At 46.4% G+C, this 21,342-nt stretch overlaps 1 protein-coding gene across 16 annotated transcripts in view; it reads left to right on the top strand.

Annotated features, from left to right (window-relative positions):
• Positions 1 to 21,342, top strand: part of PPP4R1 (protein phosphatase 4 regulatory subunit 1) — a 90,583-nt gene that overhangs the window by 45,891 nt on the left and 23,350 nt on the right. For 9 of the 16 annotated variants that reach the window (XM_037892862.2, XM_037892865.2, XM_037892859.2 and 6 more), the window contains 3 exons: positions 6,479 to 6,625; positions 9,707 to 9,814; positions 10,858 to 10,956. In XM_037892862.2, the coding sequence (XP_037748790.1) occupies positions 6,479 to 6,625; positions 9,707 to 9,814; positions 10,858 to 10,956 (354 nt within the window). The remainder of the gene's footprint in view (positions 1 to 6,478; positions 6,626 to 9,706; positions 9,815 to 10,857; positions 10,957 to 21,342) is intronic. The other 7 variants (XM_043539874.1, XM_037892860.2, XM_043539882.1 and 4 more) reach the window with 3 other exon arrangements.

Genomic DNA, 21,342 nt, shown 5'->3' with positions numbered 1-21,342 from the left:
ACTGTGTTCTTAAATAAGTTCTTCCAGTGGTTAATTACCCTCAGTGTTAAATGTGGGCCTCTTTTCCAGTCTGAATTTATCTAGCTTCATCTTCCCATCATTGAACTTCATTATGCCCTTTTCTGTTAGATTAAAGAGCTGAATCTCTTCTCTATGTAGGCTCTTGAACACTGTGATCAAACCAGCTCTTCACCTTCTTTCAAGAAGCTCAGTCTAGTTTCTTATAGTCTGTCACTGGAAGGCATGTTATCCAGACCTCAAATCATTCTTGTAGATCTTTTTTGAGCCCTTTCCAATTTTTCAACATACTTTTTGATGTGTAAATACTAGAACTAGACACAATATTCTGGTTATAGTCTAACTAATGCCATATAGCCATATACAGAGGTAATATCACATCCCTATTACTTGATATTCATCTTCAATTGCTTTGTCATGTCCATTCCAATAGGTGTGTGCATGCGCTGCGTGCACAACCGTCTGAAAGTTTTCCCCCTAGCGGTAGCCGTCAGGTTGGCTGTTTAGCCCCCTTGAGTGGCACCCTCATGGCGGTGTATATAGGATACTGCCGACACGCTGCCTAAGTTCCTTCTTACCGCCAGTGACCGTCGTTGGAGCTTCCTTCAGTCTCTTGCTTCGCAAGTGCCTACCTAGTAGTTACAGTCTAGTTAGTTGTAAATAGTTCTTGAAAGTTGTAGTTTAGTAGTAGTTAGCCTCTTTCGGGAGGTTTCCCCCCACCTCCCTAACTTCCCTGACCAGGGTATGCCTCGGTCTGAGGGGTTTAAGTCCTGCGAACACTGAGGAAAGCCTATGCCCAAGGGCGAACCGCACATGTTGTGCCTTAAATGTTGGGGTGAGGGCCATCAAACAGATAAGTGCTCCATTTGCAGGAGCTTTAGATCTAGGACGAAGAGGGAGTGGGACTATTGGCTCAAGCTCCTTTTAATGGAGGCGGCTCTTCGCTCTGAGCTGGCACCGGTAGCAGCACTGGCAACATCGGTGCAGGATGCCTTGGCACCGAAAAAAGACTACTCCAGGAAACATCGACACCGCTCCCCGGCTCACAAAGCAGGTTCGAGCATGTGGCACCACTCTCAGTCCCCGGTGCCGCATAAGAAGAAAAAGGCAGACAGGGGTCAGTCCCCTGTCAGGAAACAGCTCAGGGATCCCAGCAGGGTGTGTCCTATGTCAGGGCACCTATGGCCTGGCCCTCAGATCCCGGCACCTGCCAGAGGCTCCATCAAGTCTCGTGTTTGTGGACTCTCTGGGTCGGGAGTAATTGGAGGACGAGATTGATCTCCCCACCACACTGGATACTTTTGAGACCACACGGGGCCTTATTGCCATGACGACACAGTCCCTGGCCCTGCAGGCACGAGCACCAGTGCCAGTCTAGGCAGCGGAGCAAGGCCCGGCACCAGTGACGGCACAGTTTGTGGTACTGACAGGGCAAGCCAAAGATGCTCCTACGCCCCTCCCTGTCACCACGGTACTGTTCCCAGGCACCATCGGGCTCCGCCTCTCCATCGTCTGGTTCAGGCTATTTGTCAGACTCCGATAATGAGTTGTCAGTCTCCCGACATAGTTGGTACTGGTCTCGGATCGGGCATCACAGAATACGGGATGTGCTGCCACCCGTGGTATCCTGGCCTCCACAGTGGCAGGGGCTGGTACAATAGCCCTTTTGGACTCCTTGGGCCTACCATCAGGCTCAATGGCAGGGCTCCAGGGCCACATCTCTGGTGTCCGTGCCCTGTGCTCCTCCTTCAGCCACGTTGGTACCATGCCATACTCCCACAGCACCTGAAGATCCCCCACATGATGAGGACCCTGTGTCTTCGCAAGCAGGTGCAACTCTCGGGCCAGCACTCTATGTGGTACCAGCGCCACAGTCTACCCCAAATAGGGCAGACATACCCGAGCAAGCCTCCAGGGAGCCTGAGGGTCAGGAGAACCAGGTCCCCCGGGCTCATCATCCTCTTTGAGGGATGAGGCGGTGGCTGGCACCTTCACCACCATGCTCCCTGCGATGGACAATAGGGTGCACCAGGACCTTCTTAAGAGGGTGGCCCAAAACTTCACCTCCAGGCAGAGGAGGTTCTAGAAGACTCAGACCCAATGGTGGACATTCTTGCCCCGGAGGGTCCTTCTAAGGTAGCCTTGCCCCTTATAAAGACCATACAAAACACCACAAAGGTGCTATGGCAGACCCTGGCCTCCATACCTCCCATGGCCAAAGGGGTGGAAAGGAGGTATTTTGTGCCGCAGAAGGGGTACAGACACCTTTTTACCCACTCTCAGTCTGGAACATTAGTAGATGCGGCGAACCACAAAGAGCAGCAAGGTCAACCGGGTCCTGCCCCAAAGTCACGGGACACTAAGAAGCTGGACTTTTTTGGCCGTAAAGTTGACTTGACTGGGGGTCTCCAGCTTTGCGTTGCTAATCATCAAGCGGTGCTCAGCCACTACGCCTTCAATTCCTGGAGAGTGCTCGCTAAGTTCCAGCAATTGCTCCTGTCAGACTCACACACAGAGTTCGTGGCCCTTCTTGAGGAGGGCAAGGTGGTGTCAAGGACCTCCCTGCAGGCTGCCCGAGATTCAGCTGACTCTGTGGCTCGGACCGTGGCCACAGCAATCACCATGAGACAGAGTGCCTGGTTACAGGTTTCGGGCATACCCGGGAGGTCCAGAACACCATTCAGGACCTGCCCTTTGACCATGTGGGCTTGTTTGCTGAGAACACGGACTCCCATTTGCACAATCTGAAAGACTCGAGTGCGACATTCAAGTCCCTGGGGATCCACACTCCCGCATCCCAGAGGAAGCCCTTCACACCCCAGTCCCCCTGCCCCTTCTACTCTGGACCCCCGAGGCAGGACTCAGCCAAGAGAAGGGGCAGGAATAATAGGAGGTGCCAGTCACAGGCACCAAGGCCAGGGCTCATCCAAACAGCCCCCGGGGCCGAAACCTAACTTTTGAAGGTGTGCCTGAGGATGGAGCACCAAGACTCAATCTGAATCCTTACCCTCCCTTTGTGAACCAGCTATCCCACTTCTACCGTGCTTGGTCCCAGATCACAACAGATCCCTGGGTTCTGAGCACGGTAGGGGTGGGATATTCTATCCAGTTCTGTTCCCTCCCGCCTTCCCGCCCACCTTCCCTGTCCTCCTTCAGAGATCCATCTCACGAGCAACTCCTTCTCCAGGAAATGCGATTGCTCCTCGCTCTGGGGGTGATAGAGGAGGTTCCTCAGGAGTTCAAGGCCAAGGGATTTTACTCCTGATATTCCGTTATCCCCAAAACCAAGGGTGGAATGCGACCTATTCTGGATCTGCGAGACCTCAATGCATTCATCAAGAAAGCCAGGTTTCACAGCGTCTCCCTAGCCTCTATCATTCCTTCTCTGGATCTGGGGGACTGGTATGCCACCCTTGACATGCAGGACACTTACTTCCATATCTCCGTTATCCCGACCCACAGACGGTTTCTTTGCTTTGTGGCCAGCAGTCAGAACTACCAGCCCTGCTTGGGCTCTTGACTGCTCCAGGGTGTTCATGAAGTGCATGGCAGTCGTGGCAGCCTTCCTCCACAAATGTCAGGTACAAGTATTCCTGTATCTGGATGTCTGGCTCATCAAGGCCAAGTTGCAAGCACAAGCGGAGGTGCATGTGGCCCTGGCCTGCGCCATGTTCCTCAGGGTAGACCTCATACTAAACATGCCCAAATCCACGCTGGTCCCTACACAGAGAATAGTGTTCATAGGGGCTCTCTTGGACTCTGCGCAAGCCAGGGCATCCCTTCCCGAGCTGCGCTTTCAAGCCCTCAGGGACATCATTGAGAACCTCCACCAGTTCCCCACAACAATGGCTAGAAACTGTATGAAGCTGCTGGGGCATATGGCAGTGTGCACATATGTGGTCCAGCATGCCGGACCACATCTCAGATCCCTCCAGGTGTGGTTGATCCAAGAGTACAGACCCAGCCAAGACCCACTGGACAGCATAGTTATCCTTCCCCCTCCCATTCACGAATCTGTACGCTGGTGGTTACGGCCACAAGTGGTCTGTGCGGGAGTTCCCTGGGCCAAACCGCAACCTACCGTGTTGCTGGTCACGGACGCCTCTGCTCTGGGGTGGGGTGTGCACATAGGCAGTATCAGAACTCAAGGCCTATGGTCGTAGGCAGAACTATCACCACACATCAGTGTGCAGGAGTTGAGGGCGGTCTGTCTGGCATGCCAATCCGTCCAGAACCACCTTTGAAGCAGATGTGTGTCAGTGCTCACAGACATCGCCATGGCGATGTTTGTTTTATATAAACAAACAGGGTGGTGCTCGCTCCTCTTCCCTGTGCCAGGAAGCCCTAGAGTTCTGGGAATTTTGCATTGCCAACTTGATACATATACAAGCATCTTACCTCCCAGGGGCGCAGAACGAGCTAGCTGACTTACTCAGCCACTCGTTCCTCAGTCATGAATGGTCCCTCAGGCTGAACATCACCCTTTCAGTTTTTCAGAAGTTGGGCTTTCCCCACATGCTCCATGTCACAAACAGGTCTAACAGGAATTGCCAGCAATTCTGCTCCTTTCTGAACCACAGCCCGGGCTCCATCGTGGACGCTTTTCTCCTCATGTGGACGAGTCACATGTTCTGTGTGTTCCCACCCTTCCCTCTCATACACAGAGTCCTCCTCAGGGTCTGCCAGGACAGGGCTTCGTTGATCCTCATAGCACTGGTGTGGCTCCACCAGCACTAGTTCACCACTCTGTTAAGCCCATTGGTCGACAGACCAGTAGCCCTTCCCTTCTGCCCAGACCTCATCACTCAGGGCCACAGCAAGCTCCAGCACTCCAACCTGGAGTCCCTCCACCTCATGGCATGAAAACTCCATGGTTGAACCTGATGGATCTCCAGTGTTTGGACTCAGTGAGACAAGTTCTCCTGGGAACTAGCAAACCTTCCACCCAAGCCACGTATCTGGCAAAGTGGAAGCAGTTTTCTATTTGGTCCCTGCAGAAGGGTATCTCACTGCAGCAAGCGCCAATTCCCCTTGTTTTGGACTACTTACTAGACCTGAAGCAACAAGGGCTGGCAATATCATCTACAAAAGTGCACCTGGCTGCCATCTCGGACTTCCACCCAGGGGCAGCAGGTACATCAGTCTTCGGAAACCCCATGGTGAGCCAATTCCTCAAGGGCTTGGACAGGGTTTATCCCCATGTGCGGCAGCCCGTTCCCCAGTGGGATCTCAACTAGTCTTGTCCAGGCTCATGGGCCCTCCATTTGAGCCCATGGCCACCTGCCCTCTCTCCTACCTCTCTTGGAAGGTTGCCTTTCTGGTGGCTATAACATTGGCCAGAAGGGTCTCTGAGCTCAAAGCGCTTACCTCTGAGCCCCCCCATACCGTCTTTTACAAAGACAAGGTCCAGCTGTGTCTTCATCCTGTGTTTCTACCCATGGTGGTCTCCCGGTTTCATGTGAATCAGGACATATTTTTACCGGTATTCTTCCCTAAGCCTCATGCCACTGACAGAGAGCAGATACTCATTCCCTGGACGTCAGGCGTGCCCATGCCTTCTACATTGAATGCACAAGCCATTTCATAAGTCACCACAGCTCTTTATTGCAATCGCCGAAAGGATGAGAAGGCTTCCCATCTCATCCCAGCACGTTTCGTTGTGGATCATATCCTGCATTAGAATGTGCTACGACCTGGCCAGAGTTCCGCCCCCGCCGTTGATGGTGCACTCCAGAAGAGCTCAGGCTTCATCCGCAGCTTTCCTCGCACATGTCCCTATTCAAGAATATTCAAGGTGGCAACATGGTCTTCTATCCACACCTTCACGTCACGCTACGCCAGGGGTCTCAAACACGTGGCCCGCGGAATTATTTCCTGCGGCCCACCAAGCTCCTGTTTCCCTGTTTACATTTATTTTTTAAAATCTGTCAGTTAACCGTTTTACACTATTAATATGTACTTCTTGATTTTTGAATAGTGCTACATTTTTCTTATCAGAAGGCCATAAAGGACTAAGTCAAATGCCTTACAGATGTCTAAGTACATTATGTCAATATAGTTATTTTTATCAACCAAACTTGTAATCCTTTCAAAAAATGGAATTTGTTTGACAAATACTTTCCATAAAACTATGTTGGATTGGCATTAATTATGCCCTCCTTCTTTAATTATTTACTGATAGTGTCCCATACTAGCCTTCCCATGATTGTGCCTATTTCGCATCGCCATTTTGACTTTCAGGAAACACTCTTGCAGTATCTGTAGTATTACAATATTACAGTATATAAGTGTTCCTGGACATGACTTTTTATTTTTTAATGTTATAGTTTGTAGAAGGATTTAAGAACATGTGCCCTCAATCTTGACAGGGGCTATGAGGGTGTGTCTGTATATCTCCCAGTGTATATCTAAAAACTGTCTCTTGTAAACTCCTATTTCCACTTTGTTTTTCCTACGATAGGTGAGAAAAACAAGTCAGGCAGCATTACTAGTTCTGTTGGAACAAGAACTTATTGAGAGATATGATGTAGAGACCAAAGTATGCCCTGTTCTTATAGAACTGACTGCGCCAGACAGCAATGATGATGTGAAGACAGAGGCTGTGGCTGTGAGTAAATCAGTGAAACTGAGCTTTAAGTTCTAAGGTTTGAGTGAACATTTGGTGTTGTAACATACACTCATTCCTATATATTTGCTTTCTACAGCTAACTCTCTGTATAACTTTTCATGAGTGATGTACCTGAGTATTTAGATTCTCATATCTAAACTGTATCGTTAAATTTATTCACCTAAATTTGGGTTATTTCAGATTATGTACTATATGTATTTTATTACTTTTAAACCAGATTTTGTACTTTTGGATAATCTAAGCACTGTACCAAGATGTACAGATACTCTTTTTCCTTAACCTGTGTATTATATAATTTTTAACATTAGCTTTAATAAAGGTACTTGGGTATTTCTAAGGCACTTACCATTGTGATGCCTCAGAGAGAAATGGCTGTCAGTAAATTAATTCTTAGCATTCTTTGCACTGTATTGCACCTAATCAGGGTCATGTTTGAAATAAATTACTTGTACATTCTATAAAAGAAGAGAGACCCAACTGGACAAGAAACTCAGGAGATTAATTGTATTACCTGATAAAGTGTTTTCTATTTTGGGAGCCCCCTTTTATGGCCATTGGCAGTTGATTGTTTCTGTACTGTGTTCCTTTCTTTAGTAGAGAATTCTTGGTACGTGAATTGTGTTGACCTTTACTTTGTGTGCTTGTTCTCCCTTTTATCACCACCAGCATCTCTGAATATAATGCTCATTCAGACAGGCTTGAATTAATTTTATCAGACGGAATTTAGAGTAATGAATGGACTAAGTTCAGCAACTCAGTGGTTTAAACCGGTACAAATTTATTAAACAGTCCTCATAGATTATACATGTTTTTGAAGAATAAAAATTAATCATTTAACTAAACCATTTAATGCGTTAATTTATAATAGTATACTGACAAATGTGGTGAAAATCCTCACCTTCTGCCAAATGCATTGTAAACCACTCTATTCATTCTAGATTTTCTTTTTACACTATAAGAGCATAAGAACGGCCATACTGGGTCAGACCAAAGGTCCACCTAGCCCAGTATCCCATCTTCCGACAGTGGCCCAAGTGCCCCAGAGGTTATGAACAGAACAGATAATCAACAAGTGATCCATCCCCTGTCGCCCATTCCCAGCTTCTGGCAAATAGAGGCTAGGGACACTATCCCTGCCCATCCTGGCTATTAGCCATTAATGGAGTTATCCTCCATGAACTTATCTAGTTCTTTTTTTTGAACACTGTTATAGTCTTGGCCTTCACAAAATCCTCTGGTAAAGAGTTCCACAGACTGACTGTGCGTTGTGTGAAAAAATACTTCCTTTTATTTGTTTTAAACCTGCTGTCTATTAATTTAATTTGGTGACCCCCTAGTTCTTATGTTATGAGAAGGAGTAAATAACACTTATTTACTTTCTCCACACCAGTCATGATTTTATAGACTTCAGTCATTCTCCCCCCCCCCCCCCCCCCCCCCCCCGTCGTCTCTTTTCCAAACTGAAAAGTCCCCGTCTTATTAATCTCTCCTCATATGGCAGCTGTTCCATACCTCTTATTTTTTTTGTCCTCTTCTGAATCTTTTCCAAGTCCAACATATCTTTTTTGAGATGTGGCATCTGCATGCAGTATTCAAGATGTGGGCATACCATGGATTTATATAGGGGCAATATGATATTTTCTGTCTTATTATCTATCCCTTTCTTAGTGATGCCCAACATTCTGTTCACTTTTTTTGACTGCCGCTGCACATTGGGTGGATGTTTTCAGAGAACTGTCTACAATGACTTCAAGATCTCTTTCTTGAGTGGTAACAGCCAGTTTAGACCCCATTATTTTATATGTGTAGTTGGGATTGTTTTCCAATGTGCATTACTTTGCATTTATCAACACTGAATTTCATGTGCCATTTTGTGGCCCAGTCACCCAGTTTTGAGAGATCCTTTTGTAGCTCTTCATAGTCTGCCTGGGACTATGTAAATCACTTTGAAACAAAAACACTTAATATTTATGAAATATTATTATTTATTTTATTTAAAATTGTGGCTTGTGCCTAAAGACAGCAACCAGGTTGGATCCTAATGTATTAGGCACCATACAAATATACAATAAATGACAGTACCTTCCTCAAAGAGTCTAAAAGTAAACATACGTGAGGTGGAATAAAATTTACAACTGAGTTGCTTCACACTGTCCATTTTCATTGTTATGAAGGTATGGAAGCTTTGATGATGCTTGAGATGAGTTTCTTTAGATTAACAAAGTATACTTGAAAATTATCAGAAGTTGATTTTGAAGGATAGTTTATTTCATCAAAAGTGATCTCACGGCTTATCACAGTGTTATGTTCAGTTACCTCCATTTTTTCTTAACAAAACCTTGGTAAAAATTAGAATGAAAAACAATTAGAAGGAGAAATTGTCACTTTTTTTGGTCTAATTGCTCCATGATCCAGTTTTTTCAGTAACTTACACATAGGGCATCACAAATGAGCAATAAAGAGAATTTTAGAAATCTCTGTAAATATGGAATATTTTGAGGGTTGTGGGAATCATTTTATTGTACTAAACTTTATATTAAAGAACAAGAAATCAAGCATGTTTGGTTTAAAATGTCAGAAAATTGCTTTTAAGTGTTGAAGTGCTTTAATAAGTGGAGGTGAGAAATGAAGTCCCTCATTTGACTGTTTTAAGACTAATCCATTTGCTATTTCTGTACTGTTCAATACACAGTATTGTGAGATAGCTGCATTAATATTAAGAGTTCATTCCCACCAACTTTCCAGAATGCCTTGTAGTCGCTTGTTTCCATAACTTAACTTTCTGATTTTGTTGCTTTTATATTGGGAAGAACAGTTTCTCGCATACCCTATTGCAGTTTGATACAGGGAAAGAAAATAATTAACTGAGCTGCCTACATAATGCACACACTTTTCAATATGAGATTTACAAGTATCAGAAAAATTCAGGATCATGTGCATCAGGATTTAGCTTGACTGTAGTTACAACTTTAATAATACAAAAAGGTCATTATTTAATGCTTGTGAAATTAGTTTATCTGTTGTGTAGGCATTCCTAATCAGTGTTTTCCTTCTCATTAGATAATGTGCAAAATGGCCTCCATGGTGGGGAAAGACATCACAGAGAGACTCATTCTTCCTAGGTTTTGTGAGATGTGCTGTGATTGCAGAATGTTTCATGTTCGTAAGGTATGAATTTTTCCCTGTCTGGTTTGGTTCTGCTGTTTACTTTAGATTTAAAGGCACATAGTCAACCTAAAAACCACATTTGTCTGAAATTATTTTTATCTTCTGATGTTACCTGAAATACCGAAGATAACTATAAATGAAAGATACAGGACCCCACATATTCTATGATTGAGCAGCTGTGGAAATTGCTGCAGAATTATATTCTAGAATCTTGGCTTTTATTTAGAAATGAAACTCTGCTTCTAGCCCTTATGGGTGTGGAGATAACCTTGAAAACATGAATCAAGTGTAAACTGATGCAGTTTCGCTTGCCTGATCCACAGCTCTCTGGGAGGGAAGGAAGGGTATATCAAGGCAGAGCTGGCACTGGGCATAAGCAGACCAAGCAATTGCTTAGGGCCCTGAGCAGCTCAAAGGGGCCCCCTAGTCACTTTTATTATAAGAACTTGCTTGTTTTAGGGTGGGGTGTGTGTGTGCGCGCACGGGAAATATTGCTGCTTAGGGCCCCCGGTGGGCTAGCACTGGCTTAATATCAGGGTATTAAAATAAATTAATGCTTCCATGGAATTTAGACATTTGCAGCTATGTAATTTGGTTCCATTTTGTACCAAAGAGTACCTGATACTACAGAAGAAGATATTTTTCTCTAATTTTTTTTTTTTTTTTTTAGTTTTACTGTGTGTATTTGATAACATTTTGTGTATAATAAGTTTCACTTTCTCCTTTGTATCTAGTTAGTGTCCCACATTCTTTGTAGGGTTCTTTCATATGGAAGAAGGGGAGATAAAACATTTTTAAAAAATAATAAATTGTGATTTTTAAAACCACACAAATTGGCAGGTGTAAGGTGTAGTACCTGAAACTACTACTAATCGTTTTTTGAAACTGACTTGATTTCAGGTTGACTTTATCATGGGGAGTATATTAAAATTGTGGTTGTGCTGGCTATTACAATACCTTTGCAGATGATGAAACATTGCAATGATCATAAATCAGTTATTTTTAATGAATGTAATTTACTTATCTCTAATTTTTGTCTGCAGGTATGTGCAGCCAATTTTGGAGATATCTGCAGTGTGGTTGGGCAGCAAGCCACTGAAGAAATGCTTGTAAGTCTTTTGTACAGAAGTCAGGTTGTTGAGGTATGGCTGTAGGTGTACATATATTCTCCTCACCCTCTCAACACCTGGCTTACAAATAAACTACCTAAGAGAACTCAAAAGTGGGGAAATGACTAAGTTAAGTTTGCACGTGCACCTTAACTCTGTCCTTTTAAAGAGTGTATTGCAATACATTTACACAATTACATAACATTATTTATGCAGAACTGTTGTCTCTTTCATCACTCATTTTCTGAACATTTTGTATTTAAATGACTTTCATCAGTTCCGTCTGAAGTACATGGTGCTACAGAATTTTTTTTTTTTTTCACCCCTGCAACCTTGGATACATGTGTAAGATATGGAGTTGTTTGAAAAATAGTATGTGATCATGAAATGATCAAATGCTATTAGGCCTGTGCATATGGGTGTAGAGTTGAGGTTGCCTGCATATCCTCAGCTTGGGCTTTTCCTGAATTTTGAGTGCTAGCACAGCTTGCATGTACATTTAATATAGTTTTTAGTAGGGTTTAAAAAAAAAAAAAATAGAGAGAAGGTGGTGGGACAAGAAAGGAACTTACGCTGCAGGACTGAGAGCTCTTCTAGCTTTTAAAAAATTGGCAATAGAGTCGTAGAAATGTAGGGTTGGAAGGGACCTCGAGAAGTCATCAAGTCCAGCCCCCTGCACCGAGTCAGGACCAAGTAAAGTGAAACCATTCCTGACAGGTGTTGGTCCAACCAGTTCTTAAAAACCTCCATTGATGGGGATTCCACAACCACCCCTTGGAAGCTTATTCCAGAGCTTAACCATGCTTATAGTTAGAAAGTTTTTCCTAATATCTAACCTAAATCTCCGTTGTTACAGATTAAGCCCATTACTTCTTGTCCTACCTTCAGTAGACGTGGAGAACAGTTGATCACGTTCTCTTTATAACAGTCCATAACATATTTAAATAGCATGTGTGCATCTCACAATCTGAAACTAGTAGGGTAGACACCATCGGGTTACCTTGTCTCCTCTAAGAGGCTGATAGGAATGTAGAGTGGGGCTCCATCTTGAGCACTTTTATGAATTGTGAAGGAGCTCTATTTAGCCCCTTGTTAATTTGTGCTATCTGCTTACATTTTTCATGGTACAATTCAGCTTTTGTTCCCAACTATTTCAGCTGCTGAGCTTTAAAAAAGAAAAGTCAGGAATCTCTTTTCATGATGGAAGGAGTGTTTGTTTTCCACTCTTCTGGTACTTCAAAAACAGTTGAATGACTTCTGTTGAAATTTTATTTTTTTAAAAACCACTTTTTAGTCAGAAAGTCTGGAAAATTTCAACACAAAAGGAGACTGCTTGAGCAACTGAAAATAGGGTTGTGATGAAAACTGTAGTGCTATCTTGATAGAAGTCACTGCTGGTCTTGCTGCAATACCACAGACAGTGATAATCATGTGATGAACTTTATGCTGTGATTGCCTCATCTGCACCTTGCCCACTAATCCATTTCTTCTGCGATTACTTCAAAAATTCCAAAGACCTAAGAAAGTACAGTCATCAATTTTTATAAAACCAGTCTCCATAAAACTGTTTTGTCTTTGAGTAGTGTCCCTCTGGGTGCTCCACTTCAGGTTGATCAGAGATTTTTCAGTAGCAGTGCCCATTCGGCCCGTGTACACGTTCCGGACAACCTCGTACTCCATACTGAGGGTACGTAGAGCTGTTCAAGTGAACTGCCCACAGTGCCTTCCCAACCACACAAGGGCTTGATTTGGCATGTTTGTTGTGCCTGTTTCAGCTTTGCTGTAGCTTAGCCTTGAGTTCTTAGTTCTAGGTTTGGTTTAGTTCGTTCCCTTATTTATTTTGTAATCATACCTTTTTAGTTAGTTTGGGGTTTTTCTGTTTAATACCGTCTTTTTCTCCCTTTTCCTTTTGAGGGATTTGCCTTGGGGGGTCATCACTGACCTGGTATGCCAGGATTCAAGTGTTCCTGTGCCTGCCAGGAATCTATCCCAGTTAGCAAAGGACATTCCTGGTGTAAATGCTGTCTAGGAGACGCATGCCTTCCAGACAAGTGCAAGATCTGCTCAGCTTTTAAAAGCAGATCTCGAAAAAACCACAAGATTAAACTTTGGCTCCTCATGATGGAATTCTCCCAAAAACCTGCCTCGGATCCGGGTTCAGATACCCCACATACATCAGCCTCCAAGTGAGCACAGTGCCCCTTCAACCTCCATGCCCTGCTTGTCTAGGTCTTTGCAAGATAAGAACACAGAGGATACCAGTAAAGCTCCTAAGAAGAGGAGTTCTGGCTCTCCTCACAGAGAGCCTACATTTAAAAAAAAGCCTCCGTCACTGTCAAGATTGACCATTTTGGAGACTTCATGTCCCATGCTGAGGCGCCAGTCTTCCACAGTATCTGGAGTTCATTGAAGACCTCAAGCTCCTTAAAGACCTTCTGTAGCAAGCATACCTTGGTACCAGAGTCGTCTGCCGTAGCGTCCCAAAGAAGCAGTTCCAGCAGCCCCTGCCACCAAGGCCTTGGCAGCCTCGTCAAGGGTCTGCAAAGAGACACAAGTTTAAATCATTGCTGCCATTCCTTCTCCTGCATAGCCCAGTTCAGCAAAGCATCCTGTAGGGCAGAAGTGCTCATTTTGAAGGTGCGTGCAAGAGCGATGCCCAAGTCAATTCCCTGGATCCACCTTGTTCCTTCCTCGACCAACTTCGTCCCTATCATTCAGCCTGGTCGCGGGTCACCTAGGACCACTGGTTGCTGGACATAGTATCTCAGGGGCTATACCCTGCCTTTCCCTCCCATCCCCTCTCTTCTCCATCCCTCTTCTGGGACCCTTTCCACCAGCAACTCCTCGTTTAAGAGATCGAGAATCTCCTGCGCCTGGGGGCGGTGGAGGAGGTCCCTTGAGACATGAAAGGAAAGGGGTTCTATTCCCAGTACTTCCTAATTCCGAATGCAAAAGGGGGTCTCAGACCCATTCTGGACCTGCATTGCCTCAACACGTCTCTCAGGAAGTTGAAGTTTTGAATGATCTCTCTGGCCTCCATCATCCCCTCCCTGGAACTGGGAGACTGGTACGCCACCCTCAATTTAAAGGATGCTTATTTCCATATTCCAAGGTCAGACATTCCCTCCGTTTCATAGTGGGCAGACGTCACTTTCAATTCACGGCGCTGCCCTTTGGCCTCTCATTGGCCCCACAGGTGTTTGCTTACCTGAGATGTCAAGGGGTCCAGGTCTCATCATTTCCTGATTCCCCAAGGTGAAGAGAGGTTGGAGGCCCATTCTAGATCTAATGACATTAAACATGAAGGTACAGAAGTTCAAGATGGTCATGCTAGCAGCCATTATTCCAGCTCTGAAACAAGGAGACTGGTTTTCAGCCCTCAAAGATGCCTACTTCCACATCTCCATATGTCCATCACACAGGAGATTCCTACAGTTTACCTTTGGGCAAGACCATTATCAGTACAGTGACTCGTCCACACCCAGGGTATTCTCCAAGGTTCTCTGTCTTAACGGCGCACCTGTGAACATTGGGCATTGTGATCTGCCCATAGCTAGTCAACTACCTCCTCAGGGCCCCCTCATTCGAGAATGCTATACGCACCACTCAGATGACCTTATGCACATTTGCACAACTGGACTTACAGCTCGAAACCAGAAATCAACCCTCACTCCAGTACAGCGATTGGAGTTTATTGGAGCTGAACTCAACGTAGCGCAAGCAAGAGGATATCTCCCACTGCACAGATTTACCATCCTTGTGAACCTCATAGAGAGAGTCTAGGCCAGCCCACAAACATTGGCCAGGACCTGCCTACAGTTACTCAGTCATAAGGCAGCGTTCATCTTCGTCATTCCACACGCCTGGTTGTTCATGAGGTGTCTAAAGATGTGGCTCAGGTCTATCTGTTCACTGAACAAGGACAGACTAAGCAAACTGCTGTCAATGCCCTCTACTGTAAGACGTTCCCTGGACTGGTGGAAAGACTCATCCAACATTTGAGTAGGTGTTCAATTCATACAACTGCCACTGATCCTTGGGGGGAGAGATAGCTCAGTGGTTTGAGCATTGGCCTGCTAAACCCAGGCTTGTGAGCTCAATCTTTGAGGGGGCCATTTAGGGATCTGGGGCAAAAATTGGGGATTTGTCCTGCTTTGAGCAGGGGGTTGGACTAGATGATCTCCTGAGGTCCCTTCCAACCCTGATATTCTATGATTCTATGATTCTTCCCGTATTTTGACAACTGGCTCATCAAGGGCCGGTCTCGGGAACAAGTGCAGAGGAGCCTCGATCTGATGCTTTCCACCTGCCGCGAAGTGGGTCTGTTAATAATAGGGGCATGGCTCAACTCCACACAAGCCAGAGCCTTCTTTCCGGTAGCATGTTTTCAGGCCATGTCAGACCGATCTCCCATATGAAGAACCACCCGCTCACCACGGCTCTCGCCTGCCTGCAGTTGTTGGGCTACATGGCCGCATGCACATAAGTGGTCAGTCATGCCAGCCTCCATCTCCTGCAAGGACCCTGGGTAGGTAGTTGAACCCTGGGATGGTGTTGGAGGAAGCTGCCTTCACGGCCACGGCTCCATCACTGACCCTGGTCTCTGATGCTTCAGACCTGGGCTGGGGAACCCACCTGGGCGAGCTCAGTACCCATGGCTGCTGGTTGTGGGACAATCTGGTCCTCCATATCAATGTTAGGGAGTTCAATGTGGTTTGCTTGGCTTGTCAGGCTTTCTTGCCCCACCTGAAGGGCAAGGTGATACAGGTCCTGGCAGACAATACGGCTACAGTGTATTACATCAACGGACACAGCGGAGCCGGTTCATTGGCCCTTTGCCAAGAAGCTCTCCGCCTTTGGGACTTCTGTGTGCGGCATGCCATTCATCTGGTAGCCGCTCACCTACCCAGGACCAGGAACAGATTAGCAGATCGCATCAGCAGGACCATCTCATCTCGCCATGAGTGGTCGCTCCACCCAGAGGCAGTCAGTGTAATCTTCCAGAAGTGGGGGATTCCCTAGGTGGATCTGTTCGCATCCAGGCAGAACAGGAAATGCCACGTATTTTGTTCAATCCGGGGGATGGACAGGGGTTCCCTGTCAGATGCATTTCTCCTCCTGTGGTCGGGGGCTCTGATGTACACCTTCCCACCAGTGCCGTTGATTCACAGAGTCCTAGTGAAGATCAAACAGGATAGGGCAAAGTTTATCCTAATAGCCTCACCAGTACTTGTTCGGCATGCTATTGGATCTTTCAGTAGCTGCCCCACTGCAGCTACCCCTCTGGCCAGATCTGCTGTCCCAGAGCCATGGCAGTCTTCTGCACCCAAACCTGGCGGCATTGCACTTGACAGCATGGCTACTGCATGGCTGAATGTGGGCGAATGGGAATGCTCGGCCTGGGTTGGGTAGCAGAAAACCCTCCATCAGAGCGACTGACTTGGCCAAGTGGAAAAGGTTCACATGCTGGGCCTTGGAATGACATGCCTGGGCTGAGAAGGCCTCGCTGCAGGAGACCCTGGATTATTTGCTGCACCTCAAACTCAAAGGTTTGTCTCTGTCATTGATCAAGGTCCTACTGGCCGCTATCTCGGCTCTCCACCCTCCATTCCAAAGCAGGTTGATCTTCGCTCACGACATGACGGGCCAGTTTTTGAAAGGTCTGGAGCGTCTCTACCTGCATGTCTGGGATCCTGTCCCTCCCTGGGACATCTCGTGTTGTCAAGGTTCCTGGGGTCTCCCTACGAGCCATTGGCTTCCTGCTCTCTCCTGCTTCTTTCTTGGATGGTTTTGTTCCTGGTTGCAATAACATCAGCCTGTACGGTGTTCGAGATCAGGAGGCTTACTTCAGAACCGCCCTACAAGGTCTTCTACAAGGATAAGGTCCAGCTGCAGCTGCACCCAGTGTTTCTGCCCAAGGTTGTTTCCTAGTTTCACACTACCTGTCTTCTTTCCAAAGCCTCATACATCAGAGGAGGAACGCAGTCTGCACTTGCTGGACGTCAGAAGGGCGCTGGCCTTCTACGTAGATAGAACAAGGTTGTTCCGTAAGTCAACGCAGTTGTTCGTTGTGATGGCAGACAGAATGAAAGGTCGCCCAGTGTCTGTGTGTAGTGGGGTGGTTACCCGCTCCTGCCTGGTGGGGCTTAAAAGCCAGCCCTGGCAGAGAGCCAGGGCTGAGGGCAAGAGAAGCTAGGCTGATAGGGGAAATGGCCACAGCTGGGCCATGGCCCAGTCAGGCTGCACCTGGGCCTATAAAGGGGCTGCTAGGCTGAAGCTTAGAGTCTCTCTCTGCATTCAGAGAGGGAAGGGCCTGGCTGCAGGGACCGGAGGGAGTACCTAGAGTGGAGCAGGGCTGAGTGGGAAAGGCCAGGGGAGCAGGGGAGCTCCGACCTGGAAACCCCCAGGCTGCGAGGCCTAGATTAGGGCCTCTTAGGTACTGGGGTTGCAAGGGGCAACCTATGGGTAGACAGAGGCAGCAGATCCAAATCCCCTCGCCTGTGATGAGTAGCTGATACACTGCAGTCTGCCCTGTGGAGCAGGACTAAGTGATAACTGGTAGTAGCCAAGACTGAGGCGAGGTGGAGGTAGTGGGTGGGGGTTTCCAAGGGGGAGAGACCCTCAGGGATTGTTGGGGTTTACTGCCCAAGGGCAGCACCAGGTCCTGGGAGGGACTGGGGCCGGCGGTAAGGCGGATCATCAAGACGGCAGAGGGCGCTCCAGAGGCTGACGAGCCTAATTCCCAAGGACAACCAGCAGGAGGCGCTGTTGGGTGAGTCCGGCTCTATTACACTGCTCAAAGGATTTCGTCCTGGATCATGGCCTGCATCCGCTACTGCTATGAGCTGGCAGAAGTGCCTCCACCAGGAATCCTGACAGCACACTCGACAAGGGTGCAAGCATTGTCATTGGCCTTTCTGGTGCAGGTGCCAATCCAGGAGATCTGTAGGGCCGCTGCCTGGTCTTCTGTCCACACGTTTACATCTCATTATGCACTTACCCAGCAAGCTCGAGACGATGCTGGCTTTGGCAGAGCAGTGCTGCAATCGGCATGACCAGGAACTCCGAGTCCACCACCATGGACACTGCTTTTGAGTCATCTAGAATGGAATTGACATGAGCAAGCACTCGAAGAAAAAACAGTTACCTACCTTTTCATAACTGTTGTTCTTTGAGATGTGTTGCTCATGTCCATTCCCATTACCCGCCTTCCTGCCCTTCTGTCGGAGTTGCCGGTAAGAAGGAACTGAGAGGGCGTAGGGCTGGCGGTGCCTGATACACCGACGCATGAGCACAGCACTCAAGGGGGCACCACATCCAACCCTACGGATACTGCTAAGGCAAAAATCTCCGACCGCACACGTGGGCGCGTGCAGACCTAGAATGGAATGGACATGAGCATGGTTCAGATCTTGAAGAGCAACTGTTACGAAGAAGTAGGTAACCATTTTTTCTCCCTGAACATCGGGAACAGTTCCAGACTATTAGAGCAGAGGGTTAGCTCTTAGCAAGGATATCATTGTAAGCCTCCCTAGATGGAGCACACATGGCAGCTTGTTGCATCTCTGCTGCTATCGTCATCCATCAAGGATCTTGGCTGCAACTGTTGGGATTTCCTAGGGAGGTCCAAAGTACCAGAGAAGACCTTTCTTTTTGTGGATTGAAACTTTTCAGTGTATCCACTGGTGAATCCTTGCACACCTTGAAAGATTCCAGGGCACACTCGGGTCTCTTGATATATGTAAACCTGCAAGTAAAAGAAGATTTAGTAGGTATGAAATGGCAGAGCGGTCCCATCCAGTCCAATTCTCTGGCTTTCACAGACCTGCCAAACCACTTGAAGGAGACCTTCCACCACGACCACTGCCACCACACAGGCCACCTCCTCATTGAAATGTCAATTTTGAGGGTTTGGTTGAGGGTCCAGAATGCCTCCACCTCAGGGATCTTCAGCTGTACTACACTACTCACCCTCTTCCCTTGGGAGACACTCTTTCCCATTTTTGAAGTGCATGGGAGAAAAATGCATTTGATAAATAAGTTTTGGAGGTTATAACATTTGGTTACTCCATCCATTTCATCTGCATCCTACTCCTCACCCCATCTACTCAGGGACTCTTCTCACAAACATTTGCCGAGATAGGAAATCATCTCCATTCTATCTAGTGGGGCCATAGACCCAGTTCTAGTTCAGCACAAATGGAAGGGATTTTATTCCAAGTAATGTAGTGGTTGGTTCAAAAAAGAACGGAGACCAAAATTATATTTCAGAGTTCTAAATGCCTTCATGAAACACAGAAATTCAGGATGGTAACTCTCACCGCTGTAATTCCATCATCAGATTCTGGGAATTGGTTTGTGGCCCTCTACCTTCAAGATGCATACTTTCATGTCTCCATTCACTCCCTCGCAAGAGGTTTTTTCATTTCAGAGTTGGCTAGGATCACATCCAGTATCAAGTGCTCCCCTTTGTACTGTCTTCTGCTCCAAGATTTTTCTCCAAAGTCCTGGTGGTAGTAGCTGCTCGCTTTCATCTGTGGAGAATAATAGTCTTCCCCTACCTTGACGATTGGCTGTTCAAGGGCCAACCATATATTGAAGTCTTCTCTGCGGTACAGACAGCTGTGAGCCTATTCTACAATTTAGGATTTCAACTCAACATGAAAAAATCCATTTGACTCCAGTTCAATAGGTAAACTTCATAGGAGCTTCTCTGGATGCCCTAGCGTCCAGAGCTTACCTTCTTGCACACAAATTTATTAGACTGACAAGCCTTGTTGTCAAGATACAAATAAGCCCCCAGTCAATGGCAAGAAATTGCCTTCAATTTGTTGGTGATATGGCAGCTTGTAATTTTGTAACACAACATGCCACAACAACTTCACTGCTTCCAGGGGTGGCTCAGAACAGTCTGTATCCCAATCAAGCTGGTGTCTGTCCATCAGGCGCTAGGCTTGCTCAGTAGGTGGAAGAACCCATTCAGAGTCTGTACTGGAGTTCCTTTCACCCACCCTCTTCTACTATCACCATAACTTTTAGATGCATCACTTGTGCGAAGGGACGAACACCTGGGGCGGGGCGGGGAGGGGGGGACGACACTGTCCAAGGCAAATAGTTGCCTCAAGAGTGTCTCCTACAGATCAACCTCCTAGAATTACAAGCAGTCTGGAACACCTGTATCCACTTCCTTTCCTTAATCAGGGGCCAGTCCATCAAAGTCATGACAGATAATATTATCTGTACATTCTGTATAAATTGTCAGTGAGGGATGATTGTGCTGAAGCAATAAAGCTGTGGAACTGGTTTATAGCCAATCACACCCTCATTTCAGCCTCTTATCTTCCAGGCATTGCAAAACACCATGGCTGATGATCTGAGCAGATGTTTCTTCCAAGATTACGAGTGGGAACTGGACTCTTGGATTCTCAGTTTTTTTCCAGGTTTCTGAAAGTGGACCTCTTTGCAATGCCTGCCAACAGAAAGTGCAAGAAAATTGTGCTTGAGAGGACTGGGTTATCAATCCTTGGGAACACCTTTCTCATTCCTTGCAGGAGAGGTCTTCTCTATCTCTTCTGACATCGTTGATTCTGAGGGTGTTAAACAAGACAAAGATGGAGTCATTCTAATTTCACCAACTTGGCTGAGGCAGGTCTGGCACACTTACCTGATTTACTTCGCCTCCTGTCCAGCATTGCAACTTCCAACCACTTCCCGTCTGCTATCTCAGAACACTGGTTGGACTCTCCATTCCAACCTGGCCATCCTCTGACTCCATGCTTGATTCTAAGAGAGAGAGATTTCCTGTTTGATAGGTCCTATTAAGCAGCAGAAAGATCTCTACTAGAGATAATTACTTTCAACAATGGAAGAAATTTTACCATTGGTGTATCCAGCAACTCTTGATCTCTTCATTCTTCTCTTTCCACTGTTCTTGATTACTGATTGGATTTAAAGAAGTCAGGTCTTTCTGATGAGTTCTATCAGAGTTCATTTGTCAGCTTTTGTAGCCTTTTAGTCCCCAGGGGTTCTCAGTCTTTGCTCATCCCACAACAGCAAGATTCATGAGGTGATTGCTTAAACTTTTTCCCCAAATCAGAGAGCCTGTGTCCGTATGGGATTTGAACTTGATCCTTAATTGTCTTCTGAAACTTCCTTTTCAGCTACTAGCTGTGTTCTCTGCTGAATTTATCTATGAGAGTGGCATATTAGTGGCCATCACTTTTGCTTGCAGAGTCAGAAAATTAGGCGCAATGATGGCTGATCCCTCTCCATCCCATCTTATTGTTTTTCTTCAAGGATAAGGTACCATTACGCCCACATTCTAAAATATCCCCCAATTTCCACATTAACTAAATCCTTGATCTTTCTGTGTTTTGTCCCAAAGCCACATTAGACTAGTGAAGAAGCTGCCTTGCATAC

This window comes from Chelonia mydas, chromosome 2 (assembly GCF_015237465.2).
Source record: "Chelonia mydas isolate rCheMyd1 chromosome 2, rCheMyd1.pri.v2, whole genome shotgun sequence".
Taxonomy (NCBI): Eukaryota; Metazoa; Chordata; order Testudines; family Cheloniidae; genus Chelonia; species Chelonia mydas.
Note: the sequence above shows the minus strand (reverse complement) of the source record. Positions and strands in the feature narration are given on the sequence as shown.